This window comes from Barbus barbus (genome assembly GCF_936440315.1).
Source record: "Barbus barbus genome assembly, chromosome: 36".
Lineage (NCBI taxonomy): Eukaryota > Metazoa > Chordata > Actinopteri > Cypriniformes > Cyprinidae > Barbus > Barbus barbus.
Window position 1 is genome coordinate 12,768,867 of NC_136714.1, and position 18,933 is coordinate 12,787,799.

At 36.7% G+C, this 18,933-nt stretch overlaps 2 protein-coding genes across 2 annotated transcripts; one reads left to right on the forward strand and one right to left on the reverse strand.

Moving 5' to 3' along the window:
• The first annotated feature begins 139 nt into the window (after nt 1-139).
• Nucleotides 140-3,954, forward strand: LOC306855827 (eukaryotic translation initiation factor 4E-binding protein 3-like). The gene is made up of 3 exons (XM_079394722.1): nt 140-706; nt 2,039-2,188; nt 3,464-3,954. Exons 1-3 carry the CDS (start codon nt 586-588, stop codon nt 3,493-3,495), a joined length of 303 nt encoding a protein of 100 aa, XP_079250848.1. The 5' UTR covers nt 140-585; the 3' UTR covers nt 3,496-3,954.
• Nucleotides 3,955-7,205: 3,251 nt separating this feature from the next.
• Nucleotides 7,206-7,746, reverse strand: tmsb (thymosin, beta; the record flags this gene model as incomplete). Its single annotated transcript, XM_079394715.1, has 2 exons — nt 7,206-7,271; nt 7,647-7,746. The coding sequence occupies 2 exons, from the start codon at nt 7,744-7,746 to the stop codon at nt 7,234-7,236; spliced, it is 138 nt and encodes a 45-aa protein (XP_079250841.1). The 3' UTR covers nt 7,206-7,233.
• Nucleotides 7,747-18,933: the final 11,187 nt, after the last annotated feature.

Consider the following 18,933-nt stretch of genomic DNA (forward strand, 5'->3'; position numbering starts at 1 on the left):
CATGGACAACTGTATAAAATAAAGCACAACAAACTAGTGCTTTAAGACACATGTAACCAATTAAGTAACTTTTAACATTTTTTTTACGTGTATGTTCTGAAAATCTGGTCACCTACCAGGAATTTAAAATTGACGTTTTAGGACAAGCAAATCCTGTAAGAGAGAGAGGGAAAAAAGTGCTGGGATGGAACTCGTCCTGCATGAAATGCCAAGATAGTGTAAATATGGGGAGGGAGGCATATATGTATACTGGATAGGTAATCCTGAGGGTAAGATTGGGGTTTGTGTTATATTTTATCGTAGTGTTCATATTATGTGACCGGAATCACTCCGAAAACCTGGAGATTTCACGTTCCATGAAATGCCTCAAAACACTCGCTCCCATTGAGGGCCTCAGCGCTGCACGTCAGTGGCGGAATCGTCTTTCCGATTGGCCAGAATTCAAGGTTTGCAGCACGTGACAAATCTCCTCCCTCGAGCTCTCCAACATGAACATGTGGAGCACAGAGACGCGCAGCGTTACAGCAGATCGGCAGAAATTTAACGTGTGTTCGTTCAATCCAGAGTTTAGATTTTAGCTTCATCATGTCAAGCAGCTGCGAAGCTTCGTCCACCTGCCCGATCCCAAGCCGCTCCAACTGGCCTCCGCTCCCTGACAGCTTCAGTCAAACTCCTGGAGGAACTCTGTTTTCAACAACTCCCGGTGGTGAGAGAACCTAGTGCATTTATTTTTAATCGCAGAATGCATTTCATAACTAGTGATTTTGTTTTGCACGCGAGTTTTTCCACGTTACTCAAGCGCGCTTTGTTTTTGTGTGAAGTCAGTTGATCGTTTGCACAGCGCAATCATACAAAGCCAGAGGCAATAAGATGTTTACAAGGCAGTTGGGTTTAAAGTGGGTTTGTTTTAATCAAGCGCACATTTGGCCCAGTGGACTTGTTCAAAATTGAACGATTAAACCAGTTGAATTTGTCTGCTAACAAAGTCCGAAAGTGAACGCGCGTGCATCAAATTTGATTTTTTTTTTTTTCTGGAAAAGCCATGAATATTTTTGTCATTTCCACCACATCTCACATTATGTATGCAAGATTAATACGCATTGCAAATTACAATCAAATCATATTTTCGCTTTCACATTTTTCGCACTGTTAAATTAGACAAGTATATCTTTAACTGTAAATACGTAAATAATTGTATAGATCGTCATTATTAGATCAAAAATAAAAACGTAATTCATGTTTTTATGGATTAAAAAAAAAACTTGGTAGTCTGTCTCAGGGGCAAAGTCGAAATAATAAAAATCTGTATATAACGAATTAATTCATAAAGCTCTTAAAATAATAAACTAAATGAAGGCATGGTAAAACATTGAAAAAAATTAAAATTGTAATAAAAATAAACGCCTATACACCAACTCCATTGTACCACCGCAACTGTAAATATTGATCACATTGGTTGTTAAAGCTCACATGTAGAAATATGTTTGCTTCAGTTTTTGGAACCAAGCCAGTGGCTGTTCTATCAATCAACATTTAGTTACTGCATATTTATCCATAATAACTGGTTCTCCTTTGACTCTGTTTTGATCTTGCATGTACATGCATTTGAATGACCTGAGGACATGTAACACAAATCATATTGAATTAAAAAGTCATATCAAAAAACTCATTTCGTATACTTATTTCAATTCACGTTTTAGATAGACCCGTCAGTCCAATCACACTGGGTCCTTATGCAGTAATGGGTGATGTTGCTAAATTTTCGGGTTACTACAGGACATCTAAACAGGGACACCTTGTTTTTATGAGTGATTTTGCCTGCATGCATTTAGAAAGCACCCCAGTCAGCTCTTCACTCTGTTTCCATTACTCCAACATGAGCTAAACTACATAACAGGCTTTCACTTGGGTGACACAACATGTTTTCCTGAATTCTGATATAGAGCAGAACTCAGCCAGAAGACAGTCCCTTGAAGCAAAAAATGCTATGAACTTTAAGGCTGAACCTCTTAAACTAATATTGATATTTTCCCTGCAGGAACTCGGATCATGTATGATCGAAAGTTTCTCTTGGAATGTAGAAACTCACCGATCGCACGCACCCCACCCTGCTGCCTCCCCCACATACCAGGGGTCACCAGACCCTCGCTGCAGCCAGAGCAGGAGGATGACGGCAAAGATCTCACTGGTAAGGGACTTCTCATATCGTTCTTTCTTACACTTGCTTTAAGAAGCATGTTCTGTCATAATCCCACACAACATCTCACGTGTCTCCTAATGTATACCGTTTTCAATTTCCAAATCAACATCTCAAGCAAAACCTGAGGAACAGGTTTAAGCTTGTTCATAATTGTGTCCTTTCTGTCTGCTGTTACGTTTGTCTACTGAATTACAGTATGTGACAGAGTATTATTTGACATGCATTTGTCAGAATTCAATGACAAATAAAAGTGGCCATAAGAAAATCTTTTCTAAAAACTTTTCTTTTTCTTTTTTATGTATTCATATATGAATACTTTTGTATTCATGCTGGCTTCATTTGGTTTCAAATAAATTTATGACTTTCAGAATGTGAGGTGCTGTAACCAAGTAATACAATTTTTCCTTATACCATGAATGCATTGTACATTTTGTTATTGTAATATTCAATAAATTATTAGGTTATTTTATTCATTACTTTTCAATATAAGTAGTTTGAGATTTTTATTATATTTATTAATATTTTTATACAAATATCATGAATTAGTCATTTATATGGTCCTCTCTATAACACATCCTGTTCTTTTTTTTTTTTTCTTCATTTTGGTTGCACCACATGACTTTTTTAAAGAAATAGTAATAAAACATTACGCCAAACTACTCAAATTTTATTATTTTAATTATTCAATTTAATTCTGTTTTTTTTTCAGTATCAGGACATTTGAAACACCATGATGTTTTTACTTTATGCCCCCTGAAAAATATCTAAAAACTTGTTAATTCAAAAGTTAAAAACATACTCATCATAGAAACGGTGTATTTAAGTCACTATTTTTATTTAATAAATTAAAAAATCCAGACAAAAAATAAAACTGACCCAAATGTAAGTATTAAAATGCAATTAAAAGTAAAAGTGGAGAATGAACTCAAAGAATTTATGCTGGTAGTTATACTGATTAGTTAAAAAATATGCCCTAGGTATCGCCTCTCTGTATCTGTTTTTTTTTTCTCTTCATTCTAAGCTCAAGGTCACATTTTGGTGTGACTTAAGTTACTTCATGAGAAAAGCAAACAAAAATGCATCTGACCTGCTCAATGTTTGGCAAGTCTGATTTCCATATCAGGGGAATATCCACAGGGTGTACTGTGCTTCATGTGAAAGGATTGATGCTGATCAAAGGTTTTTTTTTTTTGGAAGAGATCACAGTGACACAATACTTTAAATCCTCTAAACCCTTCTGTCTCTCGTTCCTTTTCTCCTCAGTTGATGACAACCAGTTTATGATGGATATGTGATGATGTCTCCAGCTCGTGGACCGTCTCAGCCTGTTCTACCAGTGCTCGCGATCTGAGGGATGATCACACCAGCTGTGGATTCCTTCATTTATGCCTCCATGTTTTATTCTTACTTTATCTAAATAGTGAAATGCTCAGAGCAAGTGTTTCTATTGTGGGGAGGAGCGTTTTGAGTTTGCTGGATGTTCCGTTGAAAATGCAGCTGCTGCTGCTGTTTAATTCAGTGCCTTCATTACTTAATTTTTTTTATAACCATTCTGAAGGTGACTGTATGTAATCTACATTTTTACTGTCTGAGGATAGTTCAAATGCAGTTATTTCATTTTTGTAATGGAACTATGACCCTATGAAGGGCATTTAAGTCATATATTCCAGAAATAAACAGTTGGGATGATGATTTTTGTACTGTTGTAAAATGTAATATGACATTTTGGACTAAAACAAAACAGTTTAAATCTTTGACTCGTCTCTTCTTTAAGTATTTAAAATATTAGATCTTGTGTACACTGTAAAAGCTTAAGTTGTCAATAAAACAGATTATGGAGTATGTTTTATAAGAAATTACTATTACAGTCTTTCTACTTCAAAATAGTTTAATTCATGATTAAGTTTTACTAATTTTGAAATTTATTAGCAATTTCTGACTAAAACTTTTTATGTAGAGTTAGTGTATTCAGGTTATTGAAAGAAATACTTCCAATTCAATAAAAATCATAATGTTGATCGAAAAAATGAAAATTGGGATTGCAGTGAGCCAATGGGCCACATTTTTTGTAGGATGTAAAGCAGAAATGTGTAGCTTATTTTATAAAACCACTTGCATTAATTTTGTTAAATTATGCCTTATTTGAGCTGTGAAGTTCATATTTTTATTTAATTTTAGGGTTTTTAGGTGCAATGTAAAATTGGGTATAACTACACAGAAAAGGATAGCAAGCACTATTTTTTACACTATTTTACACAGTTTACACACTAAAATTGTTGATGTGCATACTGTTTACAACTTATAGCTGTAATAATGCAACAAATTGGTTCCATTCACTTCTATTGTAGATGCTTCTGTAACTCATTTTAGCATAATTTGAGATAAGGCCACAAATGACTGACAAAAATCTATACCATAAATGCTGTTGAAATTATTCCTTTAATCTTAGTGATGCTTTCCATATTGTCAATATCACTACTTTACCCTCCAGCCTATATCCCAGCGTTCTCATCAGGTCAGTGTAAAAGCAACAACAGCATGTCCTGTCTGATGTCACATGGTGCAAAGTACAAAAACACCACTCCTGAGAACCAGAATACTGTAGTCATGTAAGAAAGACTTGTCATTAAAACTCACTGGAACATGATCAGTGAACTGGACACCTTCACATTACTGTAATGTAGACAGGTCATCTGTAATATCAGGAGTGTTTTTGTTTGTGGTTAGGATAGCAGTTTTGCATTAAACCTAGTTTTGGATAAAGCAATATTTTTTTTTAAATGACATGGTGCAGAATAATGCATGATCCCACGCATAAAGTATCTATAGCTGTAATGAGGATGTGAAGAAAGCCTCTCCTTGCCCTCATGGGACACACACATGCCAACCGCTCCAAATGTTACAAATATCTGTTTTCTGCATCATTGTCTATAGTTTGGTGTAATGTCATTTCAGTCTTTCCACCCTCAATACAGAAAGTCAGAATCATGCACATGATAAGAGAGAGAGAGGGAATTTAGCCACACACAACCTGCCATGTTCCTAGAAAGCCACTTAGTTGATACTGAGAAATAATAAAGTGCTGCCAGGTCAATGCACATTGCACATCCATTCTGTCCCTGAACGATGACCAGCACTGGCCTGTCCGTCCGAAAGCAGTTTGTTTCTCATGAAGTAAACGTGCCATTACAAATGTTTCTGGAAATTATACTTCATGATTGTTTTCCCAGTTAAGCAGATCACTGACACTAGTCACAAGTCCATGACTAAATAAATAATTTAAAATATAGTTATAAAATAAGCCAATTTCACATACAATACAATATTTTTACAACAAATGTTTACATTTAATAATGCTGAAAAGGTCATTTGTTGTTTCTATCAGGTAAAAACTTAAAATTTTAATTGCAATTTGAATAAATGTGAGTGTACGAGTCTTAATATTTAGTTAGCATTTAGGAAGCTGTGACATTTTACAACCTAAACTAACCAAAACTATTTTGAGGCATGTATTTACCTTTGCACACAGTCATGAGGGTCTGCAGATTGTTTCGCTTGCATGTATCTTTGCTGTTAACACGACATGATTTTTGATTTTACAAAAGATTTGCAAATATCAGTAAGTGGTGGAGTATTTTTGTCTAGGAAAACTAACAAAATATTATGCCACAATCTTACATTAAGTATAATATATACTCTCTTAACGTTTTTGAGTCAAGAACCAGATTACTGTCATTGATAATTCTTGATTTTGAAAGCGGGCATGGCTCAGTGCCAGTCTGGCTGAAACAGTGGAGTGAACTCATGTGATACAGGCAGGCAGTAAAGCAGTAATAGTGAGAGCTTGAGAGTTTTGTTTGGTACACAAAACCACCTGTTGTTTTAACACTCTCTTTATCAGATTTCTCTCGTCCTCAACCTTGAGACTCAGTACTGGAAGTTCTTTGTGACTTGGTCTAGCATCACGTAATGTTTACACCAGCTGGTGCCAGCTTCATTTTCTCTCATATTTTCTTTTAGCTATTTTACAGTAATTTGCGTCAGATTGACAGTTTGATTGTTAGTTCATGACTACTTCACCCATTTTTAATTTTCATTTTCAATTGTTTTAGCTAAATTGAATGCACTTGATAAATAAATTGAATCTCCTAATGTGACTTACTTTCCGCAACGCCTTGCATATGTTCTCATGTTTCAGTCATGTATTGTTATCCGTACATGTGTGAAAAAGTAACACATTAAATTGAAGCCCCAGCTCAATTCTTCTCAGCATGAAGATCTGCACATATTTCATTCCCTCACCAATGAACAAACTCAGATAAGATTATCCTGTATTATTTATAATATATACACGTTGTGTAAACATAATGTAATAAACATAATGATCTCCAGACCCTACAGAGGACAAGCAGTTTCAAGAATGGATGGATTTATAAAGCCTAAAGTTATAGGTTACACTTGCTTCGGGAACGCATGTAGGCCTCTCCATAAACATAAGTAGAACACAGCGAAAATGCCTGACAAAACTTGTACAGTTATTTTAACATTTAATATTAATTAAAAAATAGCCTCACAGGACTACATGTAAGTTTTATAGTCATAAATTAACAAATTACAGTTAGCATGTATGTCATGCTAGCGAGTGATAATCCTGTTATATAGTGCCATCTAGAGGTCAAATGAGTTCTGAATCCTCTATTTTTCTGATGAAATCTGATAAAATAATAAACAGGTGGTCTATACATTTGTTTTGTAGACGCGTTCTTATCAAGAATTAATAGATGTCAGTGTTGATAGCCTATGTTTTGTGTAAAAAACAACTGCAACGCGACTCAAAGGAATGTACCACTAATGCATTGAATGATCTTCTGGCCCCACTGCATGAAATTTATAAATTTTTATTTAATTCTCGTACAAACAAACAAAACTATTTAAAACAAATGACACGTCAGTTCCTGGTTCAAGTCTCTCCTCTGTTGATTTCAGTCATTCACGTCACTCTCTGCTCTGTGTGACTGTAGTTCAAGCACCGTTCAAGGCGTGGACTCTCCTTGCCTCTCCTGTTCAATAGCTGCAGAAATATTTCACAAGAATACAGGCTTTAAGATGTGTTAAGTCAAGTGAATATTTTAAGTGAGTATTCTGGAGAACTTGAAATAGGCTAACTTGTTGAGTATCATAAAAATACTAAATAAAAAAATAATATAAAAAAAGTATATTTCTATTTATTTTAACCACAATTCTATTATTTTAACCATAAGGTTTTATAGATTACATTCCAAATCAAATTATGAAAAAAAGATGATTCAGGATAATCACATACCCTAAGTGACACATTTACTTCATTTCACATGCAATAGGTTTTCTGAATGGAATCATTGTCATTTATACATTTCTAATTGAGAAATAACCAATGTATTAAAAACAAAATATTGCAGATACTCACTTTCTTTGGTTGGCAAGGGATTCTTTTCTTGGGTCTCTGTCTTCCTGAGTTTAGTTTTATCAAAGGATGTGATTTCCGTCATGTTGGGTTTGTCAGCCATGTTTCTGCACTACAGACCAAACAAAATGCAAGTTTAATATGTGTAACTTTACTTTCAAAAATAAATTCATATTTGTTCAGGCTGAAACAGAACAAAAGTGAACCAATGGAGTTTAGTGAGGGCATCATATGACCAATGTCCCACACATTCTTTTTTGTTTAAATTGTGTAACACTATAATAATTCATTCTATCCATGTAAAACGACCAAGCTGCTGCTCAAATTTAAGACATGTTCCTTAAAATCATATCCAATCTTGCAAGTCTGATGACTGTTGGCCATCCTTTCTTTCTGGGAATGTCTCGCCTCTGTCTTTGTTCTGTGCCCTGCTTCTCAGAGTCATTTCTCTGCTTCTCGCTTCAAATCTCTAGACATTTCAGACTATCTCTCTGAAAATAAGTAGAAAGAACACAAAGCCACCTCTAAAAGCATCCAGAATATTGGAGTGTAAAGTCTTACCGTGAAGCAGTGTATGGACACGAGAGCTGAATGAGAAAGTATCAGTCTGTCTCTGTGTGTGTGTGTGTGGATGAAGCAGCAGGTTCTGCCTTATGTCTGTGTGTGTGTGCTCATGAGGAGGGGGCTACACCGCCTGTCCCCAGGGTTATTTGATTTGCCACACCCCCCATTGTCTTTCCTTTTTCCTCACATTATATGAAATATTCATGATCTTGGAATTAAGGGAGGGGCAGGTTTGAGTGTAAATCTGCTGACCTTGCACGGCAGAGGAGTGTACCAGATTTTATTCATTTAGGGAAATGAGACCCAATTATGTGAAAGATTCAGGAAGCAGAATGTGATTCAACATAAAGAAGAAGAAATGTAAAATTGTGAAAGATTATTTTAATTTCAAAGAGCTCTTTTCTGTTTTAATATAATTAAAAATGTAATTTATTCCTGTGATGGCAAAGCTGAATTTTCAGAAGCCATTACTCCAGTCTTCAGTGTCACACATGATCCTTCAGAAGTCCTTCTAATATGCTGATTTGGTGCTCAAGAAACATTTCTTATCAATTATTATCAATATTGTAAACATTTTTGTGCTGCTTAATATTTTTTCTAATTTTTATATTTGTGGAAAGATATACACACACACATACAATAAATACACATATCTGCCTTATTTCCTTATTTGGTAGGTAGCCTATTTATATAATGTGCTCTGTAATCATCTTTTCAGACAAAAGATTTTTCAACTTGCATGACTCTCTCCATGTGGGCAAACATAAGCTTTAGTGTGTACATACATGAACCAACTGTTTGAGACCACAGAGTGGTGTGTGCCCCCGGCTCAGCTGCTGCGTCCCATACACACAGAGTCATCCAACACCAGACACATGGTGCCTCAGAGCAGCTGTGTCCGAGCTGATCCATATGGGGAGGAAGTGACCAGAGATCTATAAGCACCACACAGCTGGCCCTCTCTAAGCCAAGAGACAGACTTTTGACCTTCAGAAAGAATAGAGAAAATAAATCTCTTTCATCATCTTTGTCTGCATTTTTCTGTATTTCTAAACGATAATATTTCCAGCATTATATTATATATTATATTTATTTTAAATTGATCAAAAGTGACAGTAAAACATTTATAATTTTACAAAAGATTTCTATTTTAAACTTTCGAAGATTTCTTTTGAAGTTTCTATTCATCAATGTATCCTGAAAAAAAAAAAAAACGTTTCCATAAAATATTAAGCAGCAAACACGATAATAATAAGAAGCATTATGAATAACTGAGCACCAATATTAATTTAGCATCAAATCAGCATGCTAGAATGATGTCTGAAGGATCATGTGACACTCAAGACTGGAGTAATGATGCTGAAAATTCAGTTTTGCATCACAGGAATAAATTACATTTTAATATAAATTCAAAAATAAAAAAGTTATTTCAGACTGTAATAATATTTCACAATATTGCAGTTTTTTTTTTTTTTTTACTGTATCTTTGATTAAAAAAAGGAGGCGTGGTGAGCATAAGAGACTTTGTTCAGCAACATTACAAATATATATATTTCAGCATCATTACTCCAGTCTTGAGTGTCACATGATCCTTCAGACATCATTCTAACATGCTGATTTGATGCTAAATTAATATTTATGCTCATTTATTCATAATGCTTCTTATTATTATCGTATATTTTGTGGAAACATTGTTTTTTTTTCAGGATACTTATTATATAACTGTTCGATTTAAAGTTCTAGAATGGTTCTTTCTATTCTAGATTGGTGAACAAAAATGTATTTTTCTATTCTCACCACCAGATGGACCCAGAGAAACACAAATGTTAGGCTCTCTGTGCTAAACGATGCACAAGCACCACACCACATTTTCCAGAAAGAATGCATTAGAACATGTGGACAGGATTTACACTAAAGTCTGTTTCATTGTAAGTAAAATCTTTGTAGAATACCATTGCCATTTATGATTCAATGCCCTTTCCGCTTCTGACATGTAAAGACTAAATATGAGAAAACTGCCTAGTTGAGCCATTGTGTATGTGTTGGGGGAGTATAATTTGTTTGTTGTTACTCAGCGCATGCATCATCTGTACTGAGATCATTCCCATATCGAGGGTATCATTTACTGTTTATGAAACAGAACCAGTTAGCTCAACATGCCTTTGGTCTTCAAATGACAGGTGTGGGTGAAGCCCTTGGGAGTCGTCTTATGTGAAAACAGCCAGCCATGGAGGGAGACGAGAGGGCGGAGTGATTAAGGTTATGGACTCTAATCTACTGAGCACTGAATATAATTGTTTAGCTTTAGTCACTGAAAATCTTAAGCTTGCGCATTCACATTGACACAAATCACTCCTCATTTTTCATCCTGAACATGCTTCTCACGTACAAGCAAAAATCCCCACAATATAATCTGCTTTGTGGACAGCTGGTCCAATAGCAAACTACTGAATAATAGCAAATCTGACTTTTAGTCACAATTAACAAGTTGAATGGAGAAGAGTCTGTTTATTCATAACCTTTCAATAACCCCACAAAGCCCTGGGGCTGTGTTAAGAGATTTGTCCTCACATTTGCAGAAAAATCACCCCTTTCCTCTCGTCCTTCCTCTCGCTCTCCTTCAAGCAGACTGCGCTCGACGTGCCGCAGCTGTGCTCAACAGAGCAAAGCAATGTTCACCCTTTTTAAAGTCCACTTCCCACATGAACCTTCCTCCACTCCTGCATCTCTTCATCCTTACAACATCAAACATCGTCACTGAGACGGTCGTCTGCAGCACGTCTTAAAAGGTGATTTATGCCCCTTAAACTCCAAGAGCAACAACTTCGTACACCGTAAGTCCACAAATCACCTTTCATTGCGGCAGTTTATAAAAGAAGTGGCATGTGAAATAAGGCTTAATATAACTAACATAGAAACCACCTGTACCTGCTAAAGGTCGGAGCAGCTGCAGGAAATATGCTCCACACCGTAATGTTATGATACTTTTTGTGTGCAAAGAAAGATGTGTGGCGTGTTTACAAGTAGAGGAATGCACACGTATGCATTGTGGTACTGTCGTGAACGGAAATCGTTGAATAAAGTCATTATTTTTGTTTTCTTTGCGCACAAAAAGTATTCTTGTAGCTTCATAACATTACGGCTGAACCACTGATGTCACATGGACTATTTTATGTCCTTACTCCCTTTCTGGTGCCTTGAGACAGTTGCGTTGCTGTCTATGCAGGGTCAGAAAGCTCTTTGATCAAAAATATCTTAATTTGTGTTCCTAAAATGAACGAAGGTCTTATGGGTTTGGAACGACATGTGGGTGAGTAATTAATGACAGAAATTAAATTTTTGGCTGAACTAACCGTTTAAGGCCCAAAATGTAAGTTAATAAGTTCATTGTGGGAGCTTCAAGTGCTTGGCCATCATCAGAGAGTAATAAAAGAACCAGGAATACATAAAAGATTAAAGTCAGGATGAAACAAACCAACAACTGACATCAATAAAGAGTGTTTAATAGAAATAAACTTTCACAAACAAATCAGTGAAGCTCCCATTAACCACCATCTATATGCCGCAAATATTTCAATTGCTTATTTCAGCTAAACCTATAAAAATAATAGAATAGGTTTTCATGCTGGAAGGATTGGATTTCGGCACAATTACTCTGAAACAATTTCATCACAGTAAGTGTCTCACGGACATCCAAATAACTCTTGTTTATTTGTGCAACTGTTTCTTAAAGGAGTATTCCAAGTTCAATACAATAATATATTTTGGTAACCAAGTGTTTATTGATTTCCATTGTATGGACGAAATAACAAAACACACACACACACACACACACACACACACACACACACACAAAATCTTTTTTGTGTTCTGCAAATGAAAGTCAGTCATATTTATATGAATTTATATTTTTGGGTGCACTATCCCTTTAAATCAATCAGCCTCACTTGTGGCATAATGTTGATTACAACAAAATTAATTTCAGCTTTAATCTCAAAACTACTTACTTTGAGGAATTTAACTAATTGGCCATATTAACAATGAAATTTAATGGGACCAATCGGTGAACGGTAAAATACTCACTGTTTCAACAGTACAGCATGATATAAACAATATGCATAAATTTTAGTGTGAAAAAAAAACACTTTTCACTATGACACATTAAAACTTCAGTCGTAAGCACCCAAGATTTTTTTTAAAGAAAACAAAGGATGAAAGTATTCAAAAGTATTTTGTATGGTAATCACATTATGTCACAAATGCCTTAACTTGCACTGAATCTGGAATGTTCCGTTAACTCCTGTTCTAGACTGTTTTGTACTTGTCAGTCAGTATTAAAACTCTCCTGACCTTATACTGCCGAAACAGACCATCAGAAACAGCCAACAGGTGTGAATCACAAAGCGTTCCACTGCTTAAACTAATCTAGGGCAGCACTGACGTGCAAGTCAGTCTGTGCCAAAAAGCTTCGTTTAAATCTCAAAAGAGCCAATAGAACATTCATCCTTGGAAACCATGGAGAGCTTTCATAAGAGCCAGTTGTCATGGCAACTGTGTACTAATGGAAGTCATGACAAAGGGATTGCACACGCCGCCTAGGTCTGACAGAGTCACAGGCAAGTGGCTGTGAATGCACGAGGACAATAGCCGAGCAGAGATGATGAAGAGGCTGGTTTTGTGCAAGTCTTGACTGTGTCAGAGGCTGGACGTGTTTGTAACAGTATTGAATGCCCAACTGTGTACAGAAGGGGTCTATAGTTACAGAAAGGAGACAAGCAGTCTGAGTGCATGAGAGACAGATCAGAGCCTCAGCATTGCAGGGTGTATAAAGGTGCGTTCGGTTACGTAAACGCGCCGTGGATGTGAAGGAGGTTTACATAAGTGCTATAATGCAAAGCTCCATTAAAATACTGCATTGTGCCTGACATATCACACCATGTTCTCCCTGCTTATGATTATATTTCAATCATAAACAGTGCGACAAAATGTTGTAAAAACACTTAAAGTGCCTTAATATATTTAAAACAGTAATATTAAAAGATCAAATTCAGTAATCACCACATTAATGAAGCATAGTTTACACAGACAAGCAGATAAGGCCGGGAACATGAACGCAGTCCGCATAACAGTTCAGTGTTTTCCTTATAATGGTTTTCTATGAGAAGCCATTTAATGTGAAACTTTGCACATTGCGTTTATATTCTGGCTTCATCCTCTTGCCTGTACAAAATATACATCATCAATAAGGTGTCCACTGAATCTCGCCTTTTAATATCTGCGTTTTACTACATTATTACTTTATGCATTCTGCGTAAAAATAGCTGGTGGTCAGTGGAGCAAAGCTTCGTTTTGCCCTCCAGGTGGGCGTTCCTATAAGGGTGTGACGTCACGTGAAAACTATCCATAGGACAGGGGTGTCCAAACCTATTCCTGGAGGGTCACTGTAGAGTTTAACTCCAACCCTAATTAAACACACGTGAACCAGCAAATAAAGGTCTTCAGACTCACTCAAGTGTGTCCGAAATCGCATACCGTCTGAGTAGGTATTTGAATTTGAACTTACTTCATGACTGTTACAAAAGTGTTCTATATAGTATGAATATGGGTTGTATAAATGAAATAGGGACTACCAGAGATGGTCTTATTATTGGGAGATATGAGGGTCTGTAGTGCTTACCATTGGAGAATGTGTAACGGGCAACTTGGATTACGTGTGCCTTGATAACCAATCACATTACAGCCTTGGATTTCAGTCAGAGTTGTGCGACAGTCAGTTGGCATTTATGGATACTACAGAAATCAATGAGAAGTGTCATAAACTAAATCCTATCTGTCACAAAAAAATCTGTGACTTCTCTTATAATACATAATTTTTTTTCTGCGTAAACTCTAAAAATAGTTCAATCTAAAACTAGTAATGGATTTTTGAAAATTACCTTTCATGCAGTGTGTAACAGTTCTAAGGGAATGAAAACATCCTGCAAAGTTTTAAACCTGAAAGTGCACCGTGTATAATGTTATTGTGTCTCAAAAGAAAGAGTCGACTGAATCACTGAAACGAGTCGTTTTTAAAACGAATCCCAAGCCGATTCATGTTGACGTCAACATGAAACATTAGCATATCGCCCGCCCACTTGTTGGTCTTTTCGCGTTGGTCTGAATGAAAATGCAAATTCATTCTTGGCCACTAGGTGCAGCTTTTGGAGCTGTAAAAGTAGCTGTTCTCACGGTAACGCTGTACACAAAGCAGCACTGAGCTCACAAATGCTGCTTTATCAGGCATTACAGGCATGATGAAATGGAAATGAGACCAATCGACCAATCACCAGATTAGGGTCATGCAAAGGAGGGGTTTGGAGAAATTAATCGTTGAACGAATTGTTTGGGAGTCCATTAGCAAATAGGGTAAAATAAATGCATATTATAAGACTATGAAAGTGTTTTTTGACGTTGCATGCATGTCAACCTGTTGTTGGGGACTCCCAAAACCAAAATATGAACCTTTCATTACCCATAATAGGGGCACTTTAATAGCAAACACGTTATATTCATTCAATGATAAGCTATTAAATGTGCCATAGAATGCATTGGTACAATATTTTAAATTGTTCTCTCTGATATCTACATACAGTAGAAGGTATATGGCTTAGGTAAGGGCAAAAATTCTCCAGAAACAGTTTTACATGTCCATTTACAACCCTAAGATTTCTCCCCAGAATGAAATGGTCTGTCTTTGGCTTATTTGGAAGGGTCATCATGAATAATAATGTTGAGCTCTGCTGACTGGCTGTTTCACAGTGCGGTTCATTTCAGTAGCTCACAGGAAGGAAACACAGGGAAAATATATATTTCAATCATTTCTTGCGCAGTTATATCGTTGGGTAATTATACTGTAAATAAAATGCGGGCATCAGGGAGCTGCTATTAATATGCTGGTGTAACCCTTTTTACGATATAATAACAGAGTAACAGGTAAATAGTTATCTTTAGCAGTATTTGGACCAGTAACAGAAGATACTAAGTCGTTAAGAGCCAGTGGTTTGACATCAATAAAGACAGAAGACAGTAATTTGAGTTGTTGTGATCACTCTTTGTTTAACAACAGGAACAATAACAAACAGTGTAACAATTTAGTTCAGAGAATGTATACAAAGAAGTAAGAAAATAATAAAGCCGGCATAAGGTTCCCTTAAAACAAAAGAAATAAACCCAGTTCCAAAAATAGTCTTATTGCTCGTTGGGGCCCTTTTTCTTTTGGTTAAATCAGTGTCATGACGGTACCAGTATCTGTTCCGGTATCAGTATGCCAGTGCTCAGATCCCACACAATCCGTGAAGAAGGGAAAGTGAGACTGCGCATAGACTTTTGCTCGTGGGTCCGTGGCTCGCCACCCAACGTACACTGGGAATCTTTCGGGGGTTCAGGGTGTGAACATCCAATTCAAATCCAACCGGAAGGCTTCAGCTCCAGGTCGGGCGTGACTTCCGATCCATGTGCATCACTGGAATGAATCTGGCAAAAAAACCTGACCCTAAGGACAGTAATTAATTCGGAATTCAGCTAGGAACGAAACAGCCATGAAGTCTTTCGGTCAGGAAGTAGCTAACAGGAAGTGAAGGCGGAGCTCGATTGCCTGAAGCTTTGGAGCTCAGTCACTGGTTAGCTCCTCACAAAAGGAGCATGGGAATTGTAGTGCGAACAGTTTTTCAGGGGGGAAAATCGCTTTTTTTCCTATCTTTTTATGCATTTGATCACTTATTGTAGATGGCGTTTTTTTCTAAACCAACCTTTTTAACAAACACATATTTATTCATTGTCATCACTTAACTATTTTTTCTCTTTATACATAGAAAATGTACTTTGATTAATTAACTTAAACATTTATCTCAAGACTCAATTAACTTTAAGAAAGGGATTATTATGCTAAGACTTCGTTCTAAGACCTGGTTACACTGGGCATTGAAACTGCTTTGGAATGCACGATCGCATTTTACTTTCAGTTTCGAGATTCACGATCGCATGTACTCTGTTTATACTGTGGAGCGGCAGTGCTTACCACACATTTTACAAGATCAGATGCTTGTGAGTGGTGCTCAGGATCTGTAAATCATTGGCCATCATCCTCATCTCTCCTTACTCGGTTTATGTGGTAAGTGAAATCATATATACTGTAATGTAACAGGCTACTGCTAGCAAGGAGCTAACCATGTCCCTTTAGTGGCTCACGTTATTTTATTAGAATGCGTTGTTTTCTGTGCCTTTCTGAATACAGACACCAACCCATCCCTGCACTTCACATCCCCTGCACAGCCTGGAACATAACATTTATTTCCATGATCTGCCATTTTCGTTGTTGTCCTTGCTCGTATTTCTTCTCAATACCTGCAGAACTTCTGATGGCTCGGCTGGCATAGAATATGGGCGGGTATATGCAAATGTTGGGGTCGTAACTATTAGTGATCACGACTGTTACGTCACAGTCTGTATTATGTTCTGATTCGCCTATTTTTCAGTGGTCTTTTTTATTCACAAGATTTACATGAGGAAACAATGGTGTTTGAGGCACACAGTATGTCATTTCCATGTACAAAACTCTTATTATTCAACTATGCCAAGGTAAAGACAATTTTCCATTCTATGGCACCTTTAAATGATAGTGAAGCCTCTCCTCCATTGACATTTATAAAAAAAAATAATAATAAAAAAAAAGGCCTCTGGTCTCCTAGCTGTTACATATGCTGCTGGGCACAGAGGTAGATGAAAACACAGTGAGTTTATTTACAGGAATAATGCAAGATGTCAGTGGAGTAGGTGACGAGAGGTGAGTCTTTGTCTTGTGAGTTCGGTGGGTCTGAAGAAGTGACACTGATCTTGATTTAGTTCTTCACAGGAGCGGAGACCGGAGATAACAAGATCTTGGGAGAGACAACCACAGCATTGGACGATCTGGAGACGAGGGGGACAACGAGGTGGAGAACAGCAGGTAATTACAAACAGGTAAGAATTTCAGAGACAATACTCAACATGAGAGGATCGTAGCAGGAGAATCCACGTTGGATAAACGAGATCGGACAACCGCAGTGACTGTGGTGAGTGCATTTATGTTGTTCTTGATGATGGTGATGAGGTGCAGGTGCGTGTGATCAATTACAAGGTGCAGGTGAAAGTGATCGTGATGACGGTGGAGACGGGCCATTCTGTGACACTAGCATTAGCCATTACACTTTTTTGGCTAAAGGATGCAGGCTTGCCTTCCAGTGGCTTTGGTACTACATCCACCATTGTTGTTACTATCATATGATCTACAAGTGTCAATATTTTGTAGTTTTTGTTTTTCAAATAGGCCTATGAATTTCAGACATAATACTCTTTTGGTGTACTGCTTCTTGCATACTATATAGTTGGTAAGTATTTAATTTTGGATGCAGCTACTACAAACTTCTAGGGAAGTGTGTTGGAGCTACAATCTGCAGGACGTTGGCCCTTCAGAAATAGGTTTTGGACACCCCTGCTATAGGACAAGCGGTTTGGAAAATGGATGAATGAGTAGATATACATTACCATTAACTAATTTAATTATTGCAAAACATAGGTAAACATAGGTTTAGTTCTCACTATTAACTAGTTGTTTTATTAGCATGCCTGTTATTAACATATTGGCTGTGTATTAATACTCATAAAGCACATATTCTGCATGACCATATTCTACATCCCTAATCCTACCTAATTTGGAGTTTGTTGAGGCTTAGTGAGATATATATAATGAGATTTAATAGCGAGAATTGGACCTCCAATTTAACTTATATTGCAAGGTAAAAATGTTGCTATTTCAAGAATTTACGGAGTTCATCAATTTTAACCATTTAAACAATTATTAATGTGATTTTTTTTTTTTTTATTCAGTTGGGATGTTTATTTAATGTTTATTCCTAGAAAACCACACAAATGAGTGGTTTAAACTGTATAAAACACCTTGTTTCATGGGTCATTTGTTGAAAAAGAAAAATTTTTTGGGGGCCAATTGCGTACCCTATTTGAAAATGCAGTCAAGATGTGATGGATATGGTGTTTGTTCTGACAGTGTATTTTGCGGTCAGCTGTAGGTCCTTTGGTTGCGTAAACTGCCTTTGGCTAATACACTTCCACACAGGCACACACATCTGTTCTTCCAAGAAAATACCCAGTGGGATAGTGTGTGGCAACATCAGAAACACAAGGTCCCAAGTGTTTTACCTTTGTTTCCCCAAGAGAGCCTTATGGTCTGTTGGCAAATATGTTCGGGGACTGAGAAAGACAGAGAGGGAGAGACACCCTGATATCCAATTCAAATCCCTGGAGTTCACATTATTTTACATTTCCACAGAATAACAACACAAATAGTGCCATTATATAAACCCTAGTCAGGTTTGGTTTGTTTTAAGTAGATAAACGTGCATGATGTATATAATGAGGGGAATAAATTAGTGTTGTACAGGATGCTTCTGTTTCAGGAAGCTGCTTTCTGTGCCTTTCAATCCTGTTCATTTATAAGCAGGGCTAACTTGAATGGTGGCAGGAAAAGGCCACACTTCTTAAAGAAAGATGAAACAAAAGCATTCAAAAGAACAAATGTGTGACTCACAATAAAGATGCCTACTTCGTAAAGAATCTATGGCTATTATTATCAAATCAAAATGATTCAGCGTCACAGCTCTCTGGGAGGCCATACAGGGACAGTGATGAAGAA

Coding starts and splice junctions, on each gene's coding strand:
- LOC306855827 (XM_079394722.1), top strand. CDS start 586: ATGTCAAGCAGCTGCGAAGCTTCGTCCACCTGCCCGATCCCAAGCCGC. Junction 707..2,038: donor GTTTTCAACAACTCCCGGTG/GTGAGAGAACCT, acceptor TTTTCCCTGCAG/GAACTCGGATCATGTATGAT. Junction 2,189..3,463: donor TGACGGCAAAGATCTCACTG/GTAAGGGACTTC, acceptor TTTTCTCCTCAG/TTGATGACAACCAGTTTATG.